Source organism: Sinocyclocheilus rhinocerous, unplaced genomic scaffold (genome assembly GCF_001515625.1).
Source record: "Sinocyclocheilus rhinocerous isolate Xijiao unplaced genomic scaffold, SAMN03320098_v1.1 scaffold178, whole genome shotgun sequence".
In the NCBI taxonomy this organism is placed as follows: Eukaryota; Metazoa; Chordata; class Actinopteri; order Cypriniformes; family Cyprinidae; genus Sinocyclocheilus; species Sinocyclocheilus rhinocerous.
In genome coordinates this window covers 138,074-148,776 of record NW_015653463.1, presented here as the reverse complement: position 1 = coordinate 148,776, position 10,703 = coordinate 138,074, and the positions used below count along the sequence as shown (strand labels likewise).

At 35.1% G+C, this 10,703-nt stretch overlaps 1 protein-coding gene across 1 annotated transcript in view; it reads right to left on the bottom strand.

Annotated features, from left to right (window-relative positions):
• Positions 1-800: 800 nt before the first annotated feature.
• The window catches only part of wrn (WRN RecQ like helicase), a 46,672-nt gene continuing 36,769 nt past the window's right edge, over positions 801-10,703 (bottom strand). The window contains exons 32-36 of the mRNA XM_016522072.1: positions 9,817-9,979; positions 9,176-9,312; positions 7,592-7,711; positions 6,015-6,134; positions 801-1,784 (exon numbers count right to left, since the gene is read on the bottom strand). Of these exons, the coding sequence (XP_016377558.1) occupies positions 1,671-1,784; positions 6,015-6,134; positions 7,592-7,711; positions 9,176-9,312; positions 9,817-9,979 (654 nt within the window). The 3' untranslated portion in view covers positions 801-1,670. The remainder of the gene's footprint in view (positions 1,785-6,014; positions 6,135-7,591; positions 7,712-9,175; positions 9,313-9,816; positions 9,980-10,703) is intronic.

Here is a 10,703-nt window from a genome sequence, read left to right as displayed (position 1 = left end):
AGTAATTTTGGTAGGCCAGCCACTCCTGGGAAGGTTCACCACTGTCCCAAGTTTTCTCCATTTGTGGATAATGGCTCCGACCAAGGTTCGCTGGAGTCCCAAAGCCTTTCCAGACTGATGCATGTCAGCTATTTTGTTTATCATCTGTTCCTGAATTTCTTTAGATTGTGGCATGATGTGTTGCTCTTTAAGCACGCTTCTCTTTGTCAGACAGCTTCTATTTAAGTGATTTCTTGATTCAACAGGTCTGGCGGTAATCAGGTCTGTGTGTGTGGCTAGTGAAATTTAACTCAGCTTTCTAAAATAATGTGGTTAATCACAGTTCTTTCATGATTTAACAGGAGGGGGCAATTCATTTTTCACGTAGGGCCAGGCAGGTTTGGACAGCTTTTTCCCTTAATAAATGAAATCATCATTTAAAAACTGCATTTTGTATTTACTTGCATTATCTTTGTGTAAAATTTACATTTGTTTGATGATCTGAATCTTTTAAGTGTGAGAAATATGCAAAAAATTAAAAAAAACAGGAAGGGGGCAAAAACTTTTTTACAGCACTGTATATAAATAAAGTTCAGTATATATATGTGCAAATTTATATATATCCTGATTTTATGTAAAAAGTACTACACAACTAAATATGACTTTAGAGAATCAGATTAGAGCAAGAGCACTAAGAAAGCCTTTGCAGTTTGTAGTTTTATCCGTAATGAACTTCTGTTCAGTATGTATGAAATGTTAGTGTACATTAAATCCTTCAGATCTGTGTTGGATCATGACTCACGGCACTCAGATGCAGATAGTTACAAACCTTTAATTATTTGATTATTATTGTTACATTTGTATACAAAACAATGATTTACACTGGTTAGAAAGGCCTACAGACTCACAATTAGTCAGTTGTGCTTCATTGTGCACAACTAAAGCAACTAAAGAGAAGACAGAACGTCCTGCCAAAGCCAAACTCACTTAGCATTGTGGCAGAAAACAGAAGTGGAATGGACTATAAAAGCCTGTGTTTACTCCTGCCTTGTAAATGAACTTTTACAGGACCGGCACACAAATACTGCTCTGTGAATGTGCTGCTTCAGTTACAGCAAGCATAAGTGATATAAACATATAGCACAAGTCAAATAAAAATCGCATTCAACTTTTGCATCAATACTTTGAAATTGCATCAATACTGTATTAACTACAGATGGTTTTTTTTGTTTGTTTTTTTTACAAATTAAAGAATTTGTTCCTTGGCAATAAACATTCTGAACTATCAAAATCATATCATCTCGGGTCAATTATTTCATATTTTTACACTCAGGAATGAACTGATTCAAGAAAGTCCCACCATGCTTCAGAAATGACCCTACTTTTGAGGTCTGGGAGTTGCACGGGATTCTGGGAGGTTTCCATTACGACAGGTGGAGGTCAGTAGCGTACAGCTCGCGGAAGCAGAAACATGATGTGCTCAGATCAAGAAAGATTCCCTAACTAGTGTGTGAGCCGTAAGAAATCTGAAAAATACCTAGAGGAGTTCAAGCTTGGAGAACAAATACAGAAAAATAACAAGACATTCTCGTAGAATTAGGTCATATCTGTATTCAGGACCATCAACAAAAATTAATTCTTTTAAATCTTGTACAAAATATAAAAACGTACACCTCACAGCCTAATAAGTATCAAATGAAAAGTCCTTTCTTCTTTTTGGTTTTCTTCTCAGTCGTAGCAGGTGCTGAAGTGCTTGGTCCTTCAGCCCAGTCAGGCAGTTTTCTCTTTGTAGGCTGACTTTCAATCTGTGGAAACAAAGAGAATCAGCCTGCAGTTAGTTTTACTCAAAATACATTTTGGCGTCGTTTTTTAAGAAAGTTGACGTATATATCAGCAAGAGCTTTTTAGCAAATATTTAGCACATTTTCAGTCTCCTCCACTGACCAGTTCATAAGATGTGAGATAAAAATAAACGGTAGTTTGGGGACCAATTCTCACTATTAACTGCTTATTACTAGCATGCATATTATTAGCATACTGGCAGGTTATACTATAGTACTTATAAAGCACATATTAATGCTTCATTCTGCATGATCATATTCTAGATCCCTTAACCTTACTATTAATAAGCAGTAATTAGGAGTTTACTGAGACAAGTCATAGTTAATAGTTAGTTAATAGTGAGAACTGCTCTCCAAACGTACGTGTGACCAAATAAACATATGCACGATCATAAAACATTATGTAACCATATGCATCTCTGATTATTTCAGGTCTACACCACCTCTTTCAATCCGGTCAAAATTTAATTCAGAGCATTTTCATTTTAAAATGCGATTAATCGTTTGACAGCACTATTATAAACATAGATATCTATTGGTACAATATGTGTCACATGACTAAAGTGCGTCATCGTTTTCACTAGGGTTGGGTCTCGTTTGTATTTTATTAATTCCAATTCCGATTCTTATTTCGATTCCAATGTGGTTACAAAAAAATTAAGTCAAACATTTAGATATCAAACATATTTATTCTGTCTCTCTTTTTGCAAAAAATTTAATTGCTGCTGAATACCATGAACAAAAATCAAAACAGAGTTTTTGTTTTAAAACGCTCTCCGTCCACATTAGCGTTTTCCAAAAGTTTCTCATCCACACTGAAACGCCAGAAAACGTTAAATTCGCTTGACTGCGCATGCACAAAGCCTCAGAAAAGCTCACCGAGACCATACAGACAGAACAGATGTTTTCATGCAATTCTTCTGGCAGGATCATTTTATTTAGGAAAATATCTCACCATTCACTGATGCATTCAGGTCACTCACGATTGTATGTCTGATCTAAAACGCAACTGCCCTCATGTTTTGCCACAAACAGCAATCGCGAGTACATTTTCTGTCATCTGTGATATGAAGAGTGTACAAAGTAGCACATCTGTAGCAATAGTGTGAAAGTGAATAGCACATAACAGGACAATACCATTATAAACTAGTGCTGTCAAACGATTAATCGCAATTAATCGCATCCAAAATAAGTTTTTGTTTACATAACATATTTATGTGTACTGTGTTTAAGTATATATAAATACACACACATTCAGTATATATTTTGAAAATATTTACATGTATATACATTTATATTTTATATAATATATAAATATATTTAATATATAAACATAACATCTTTCTTAAATATATACATGCATGTGTTTGTATTTATATATACATAATAAATATACACAGTACACACTCATATATTATGTAAACAAAAACTTTTATTTTGGATGCAATTAATCGCGATTAATCGTTTGACAGCACTATTATAAACATAGATATCTATTGGTACAATATGTGTCACATGACTAAAGTGCGTCATCGTTTTCACTAGGGTTGGGTCTCGTTTGTATTTTATTAATTCCAATTCCGATTCTTATTTCGATTCCAATGTGGTTACAAAAAAATTAAGTCAAACATTTAGATATCAAACATATTTATTCTGTCTCTCTTTTTGCAAAAAATTTAATTGCTGCTGAATACCATGAACAAAAATCAGCCGGCTACATAAAAACTGGACTCTATTAAGAGCTGTTTGTGTGCAAAATAGAGCTGCACGATTCTGGATAAATTGAGACTTTTTTTTTTATAATGCAAGTTGTAGTTCTCTCACAATTCTGAAGAAAAAATATTAGATAACTAAACAAAATCTCATGGAATTTATGAATGAAATGATTCAAGGACTCACTCAAGATTTACTTGTTTCATTACTGGATGAATCAGTGTTTTTGAATGAATCTCTTGAATGAATGATTCAAAGACAAATACATTTTTAACCCCCCCTTTTTGTCCCCTAAAAAAAAAAAAAAGTGCACAGGAATTGAAATTTTAATTTTACAACAAGTATCCGATTTTGGAATTGGAATTGATTTTTCGATCCCCAACCCTAGTTTTCACAGTCCATACTACAACTCGAAAAAACACATTTTCAAATTTATCCACTTTGGAGAGTGTTTTCAAAAAGCTCAGTTTTCCTTGACAAAAACACAGTCTTAGTGTGGACGGAAGGTCAAAACGGAGATGAATAATGTTTTCAAACAAAGGCCAAAGTAACTATTTTAATTTCATGTTGAATTTTACTGCATTCATCCAAATGGCATAGCCCTTCAACTGTGCAGACGGTTCAACAAAGTGATGCTTCACAACCAACTAGTGCTGGCTTATAGCCACATCATCACTGAGAATATCCGGAGCGTGACGGTTTACATGACGCGACAGCTGCATCCACAGAGGAAAACCCCACACTGCCCACCATCGGATTAACGTCCATCACAATTCTTCGTAAGACATTTATACATCCCTCCAAACTCCATTTCCTCCCAGACAGCTCTTCTTATCTCCCTGTCTTGCAATCTGTTCAGTCTTCATGCTAAATCATTTTGAGTGGGCAAGGGAACATCAGGAGGGAGGGTGTGTTTAGAGACGCCCTAATGATCTCATATTGATCTACAGGCTTGTGTCACTGCAGGACAAAAGAGCCATGATGGACATGCTTCTCAAACAAGCTTCTATCACCATTAATCTCCACATTAACAGGTCAGAGAGATGCACACTAGACAGTAATGGCTGGAATTTACTGGAAAAGACCTGAACTGCAAATACAACATTATACAATACATTAGTCTTTATAAAAAGCAGTATTATTGCATTGTGTTAGTAATATTTATAATTTCATTTAACCTCTTTCTCTATTGTTTTTAGAAACAAAGAACAATCTTGACAATAAAGACGACTCCATCCTGTCACACCTCCTGGAGATCAGACGTGGAGCGCAGGGACACAGGTCACAACCTTATGACCTTAATGGCTCTGAGCTTACAAGGGGAGGTATCGGGTAATAGCCCGTGTCAAAGGTCAAGCGGAGGTTAAAGACAGTTGGCTGGCGCTAAAGCAGCACACAGCGCTCATCACTTCAGGGGAGGCTGTCTGATGTTCAATCGTTCTAGCAGACAGGGTTACACCTGAACCAAGGGTCGGATTCAGATTACAGCCTAAAAATCTCCTTGTTAACATCATGTGATTAGCTGTTTTAAGTCTGAAGGTGTCACATTCATCGAAAACAGTTATACCATGTGTCACAATGATACTTACAGTGTTCAGAAAGTACTGAACAATAATAAAGATCAAGTGTTACGTTTCTGATAATTCTACTATTTTTACTACTAATTCACATTTTCCCAAGAATTAAAAAAAAAATGTTATATGCACAATGTCTATTACATATAATAAAATAATTTGCTGTACCCAATACTGCTGTCAAAATCAAAGCAATGCAGGGAACACTTTTTTCCCCAAAGCTTTTCTAAAAATGTTTCACATGTACAGGTCAACAAATACAAATTAGAAATGTATCTTGGTACATTTTCTATTATTAATGCATATAAAGTGAAAATTGCATCATGCATTTCTCAGATTCTGTAGTGTTGTAATGTATTCACATGTTTTCATTTAGCGATTGCATCTGCAGAGCTAACTCCCATTCAGAAGTTTTTGATCTGTAAGACTGTTTCCTCTGCTCACCAAGACTGCCTTTATTTGATCAAAAATACAGTAAAATCAATAATTTTGTGAAATATTACAATTTAAAATAACTATTTCAATATATGTTAAAATGTAACCGCTATGATCAAAGCTGTATTTTCAGCATCATTACTCCAGTCTTCAGTGTCACATGATCTTCAGAAATCATTCTAATATGCTGATTTGCAAGAAGCATTACTGATTATTATCAGTGTTGAAAACGGTTTAATATTTTTGTGGAAACTGTAATACAGGATTTCCCCCCCCCCACTATTCTTGATGAATATCACTTATTTAGAATATAACCTTTTTCTAACATTATAAATGTCATTGTCACTTTTGATCAATTTCATGTGTCATGAATCCAAACTTTGAACAGTAGTGTATTATTCTTTGAATTATGTGTTTGAGTACATTATTCATCAGTCCAGTTCTTTAAAGGCTCAGCAAGGACACATCATACCTTCACAGGTGAATCGCTGAAGAGATCTTGCGTGTCTTTATCCAGTTTATCCTGGTTCCAGGAGGTCAGATCCATTCCACTGCTCTGAGGAACGGGGTCACATGACTTCAGACAGGAATCCTGTACACACCGGCAGAGGTACACCACACACTCAACACTGATCAAACTTTAGAGCCGCAATCAGAAACTAAACAACAGACAGCGTATGAACATTTATGGCACTTGTCATCAAAGTATACATGCATTACCGCAGACTTCACATGTTGATCCCGGCACAGACAAAAAAAAAACAAACAAAACAAAAAAAAACTTCTGTGCACTGATAAAAATTATTCTGTGGTGAAGTAAATACTACAGAAAAACATGTAATTTCTATATGTGACCTTGGACCACGTGGTTTAATGTGATATTGTTGTTCATGTATGTTCATGATAAAATTCTTTTATTGTTGTAATTAATTTGCAGCATTAACAAGATGACCTGTTGAATTCATTTTGGGAGCGATGACTGATTGAATGTATTTTTAGTCCAGTGCCTGTATATAAGATTAGTATTGACCAAGTTCAGAGGCTGTCATATGTGGATCAACTTACTATGTTGTGTATTTTCAACAGTTTCAATATGAAAAATAACTTTTATATTGATTCAATGGATTTATTGCATTTTGAAAAAAAAAGAAAGTGTCATGGATTTATTGCATTTTGGGGAAAAAAATTATAATAAAACACATTTTTACTCAAATTAATCAAAATGGATTTATAGCGTTTTGGAACCAAACTCTTCAAATATACCCCAGCGACTTAAGACTGGTTTTGTGCTCCAGGGTCACATATGAAAAAGTTAGTTCAGGCAATAATAAAATAAAAAAAGTAAATTCTATATTTGTTCTCAATTCAAGCTTGTAGAAGTTAAAGCATAAATATAGATGTTATAACATTAAGTAAAACCTACTCAACTTTTCTGATACTGGTGATCCCATCATGCACTGGGGCACGAATAATTAATAAGGTAGATTTTTTTCCTGTTTTCCAGCTGTATTTACACTGTTTTATCACTGCTTTTGTTATGTTTAGTAGCTTGTGGATTTGTTACATCTGGTGTTTATTTTCTACTCAAAATGACACATTCATACTCAAAAATGAACCACAGAATGTTACCATCATCATGTATTGTGTACCAAGTATTAAAGTGTCTGTGTTCAGACGAGTGCCGCATTACTAATTATGTAGATATGGTGTCTACATGATATCTATTGTATTGTTTACTTAAATGTTTCTAAGTTGCATACGCTTTAAAAGCATGGTTTAATTAGGTGCTATATTAAGTAAAATCAAAGTATTGCCAAGTAAGCTTTGACTAAATAAAAATTACTCAAACTTTTACGAAGATTTTTGTAAGTAAATACTACAAGTTCAGTGTGCAGAAGGTAGACTAGAGATCAGAATTAGTCTAAACGAAAGACCAGTGTTTCATCTCAAGCCTGTCCGCATGTGCACTGATTTCAGAAACAATGTGTGCACATACGCAGATAAACTCACTGTGTAATTGTCATTCTGAGACAGACAGATATGAGTCACCTGTGGCATGGGAATACTGATGAAGAGCTCATCTTCACTCGTGTCCATGGTGTCTGCCTCACGCTGTGACTCTCCAATCACACGTTTAACAGCAGGTCTGTCTGCAGTCGCTGATTTATCCTACAGTGATGACACACATCTGTTAGCATTTGATCCCTGCACACGGGTATCTCAGGAACGCACCTGCTAACATGACCATTACAGAACATCACCTACACAAGCATGGAAGCAGTTATTGGCCAAGACATCCACAATGTTTTTTTTATAAGACATCAGCAGTAAAGCAATCAAAATCTAGTAAAGGGTTCAGTGAGACGAGTATATACTACAGCTCCCAAAGCCATGGACACAAAGCGGATGATCCCACATCTGGAGAGGATGATGGCTAAAAAAAATAAAGTAGGTCTGCCATAATCAGTCTGAAAGACACAACAGATGTTACGTCAAAGTCTTAGTCTCCTAAAGTGTCAGGACACTGAGAGACTCAAAGAGCTCAACAATGGCTACATTGACACTGCAAGTCAAGTGCACAGATCCGATCTTTGACCATATCCGATTTTTTTGTCCTCCCTGTTTACATTCACTTTGACAGGACTGGTATCCGATATCTGTTTACATCAGTGATCTCTTTACTATGCACATTGTAGTAGGCCCTCAGGTTTTGAATGGCCGTGCTATTAAAATGATTTATTTAATTCACATTATTATTTGCCAGCATGGACAGCAGCTGTTTATGTTGATGTTTTGCAGCTTAAAATCTGACAGATGTCCAGATATCGGATATGTATCCGATTAAAATTCACATTTGGAAGTGGCTCAGATTGAATGTGGAAAAAAAAATCGGATCTTGTGTGGATTTTTGTGTTTACACATGTGCAACAAATTCCGATCTGTGTCAGATGTGTGCAAAAATATCTGATTTTTTGTGCCAGTGTAAACACAGCCAATGTCATTAGACTTGGCTGAAACTTGTCAATGGGTAGCTGACAAACAGCAATAGCATGAAGCATTCTGTGCACACAATTAATTAATACAAAGTTAAAATATTCAATTTAGTGTCTGAATCAATGTGAGCTGCATATCTACTAATTATAAAGTAGTTTTAGATGGATTATATCATGCCACATTACAAGACTCTCTGAGTACAGTATGTTTCTTGAATCAAAACACTGATGGCAGGTATTAACCTATCTTTCATTTTGTTAAAACCTTGGTACATGATTTCTAAGATAACACTCATTTCCTTTTCCTGTCATTAATGGCACAGATAAAAATCGTCATAGTAAACTTTAGTATTTTGCATGAATCGGATCATAAGCCATCAAACACTATGAAAAATCCTGCTCAGCACAGAGGAAGAGGAAAGAAATGATAAACCTTTACACATAAATAATGGACAGCAGCTATAAATAAATGATTAATAGTGAAATCAGTAAGGTTAGCAGCTAGCAGTATATTACAAACAAATCCGCAAGTGTTTCACGCGACAGCACTGTGCTGACCTCTGCTGGTGCATTTCAGCCAAATATGAATATTTCAATAAACTGCTCTACTGGAGTTCAAAGTGGCAGTAGGGAAACACACCAGCGGCTCGATCCAGGAGATCTCATGATGTGCTGTGGATGAAGCTTCTCTCTGGAGTTCATAAAGCGCCAGCCTTAGCAGGAAGGTACTGACATCTTCAGGCACACGAGACCGGATCGCTTTAAAATCACTCGGATCTGTTCAGGAAGAAAACAGAAACAATACAAGTGATGGTATGTCCTTGTTATGTGTACTTACTATAGTAATAGACAGTATCAGTAAATTACGCATAATTACAAGCAACTAAACCTAAACCAAATCCTAATCCTTATAGTAAGTACATGTTAATTAATAATACTCAGTAATTAACTGTATTAATTGTATCATTCAGTAACACTTTATTTTAAGGTGTCCTTTTTACACGTTACATGTACTTACTATTATAATAACAATTAATTATGCATAATTAGATGCAAGTAACCCTAATTAATATTACTCAGTACTTAACTCTATAATTACACTGTAACAAGGACATCTTAAAATAAAGTGTAACCTATAATTCATTTATTAATATAAATTCAGTAGTAGTTTTTGAACAAAATCACCAACTCTTGAGCTCCAAAAATAGCGCTCTAGAAGAACAAACCTTTCCACATTTGGATAAGAGATATTGTATTGTATTCTGCTGAAATGCATGTAACCTGAGCTGACTGGAGGAGAGGCGATGCTTTTTCTGATGGTGTTATAGATGGAGGCTGAGAGTCCAGCTCTGTCTGTGTCCACAGCACAACCCATCTTCTGAGCCTGCAACAGATGAGACTCCACCGCTGCCATGGGCAGACTGCGAGCATCTGCTACCTGTCTCTACACAACACAACACCAACATCCACTTCACCATCAAAATATACCGGCTTCATGACATCAGGCTCATTTTGTTTATCCAAAATTCATTTAAAAAGCACTAAAAACATGTTCAAATAATAAAAATGCAATCCAGATATTTTACATTCATAAAAATGCAATTAATATATTTTATGGGGCACGATTTAAAAATACCAAGAGGTGTAACAGGCTTGAGATTGTAATAAAGATAATAATCACACAAAGTCTTATTAAAAAGGGTGAATTCTTGGTAAAAAAAAAAAAAGTCTTTAAAAAAAAAAAAAAAAGTCTTTAAAAAAAAAAAAAAAAATTATTTTTATTATTGCTGTTGTTGATGATGCACTGAAGCATGCACAAAAAATGCTGCTAAACTATTTTAAAATGGGATTTTTAGCAATGTCTTAGGCAACCCAAAAGATCTTCTCTCCTATTGATTCCGGTCTCTTTAATATCGTCCTATTTAACAAATGCCAAAAAACACCAAATGTATGTCTCATGCTACACACATCCATGAAATTAACATTTGTCAACCCCAACTAATTGTTGTGCATTGCTGTAGTAATTAAAAAAAAATTCTCAGACACCTTTATTTTGCTGTGTTTTTAACTATTGATGGAGTAATTCTACATAATTGCATATGTGACTCTGGACCACAAAACCAGTCACCAGTCAGTTATTTATTCATGAAAGCTGAATAAATAAGCTC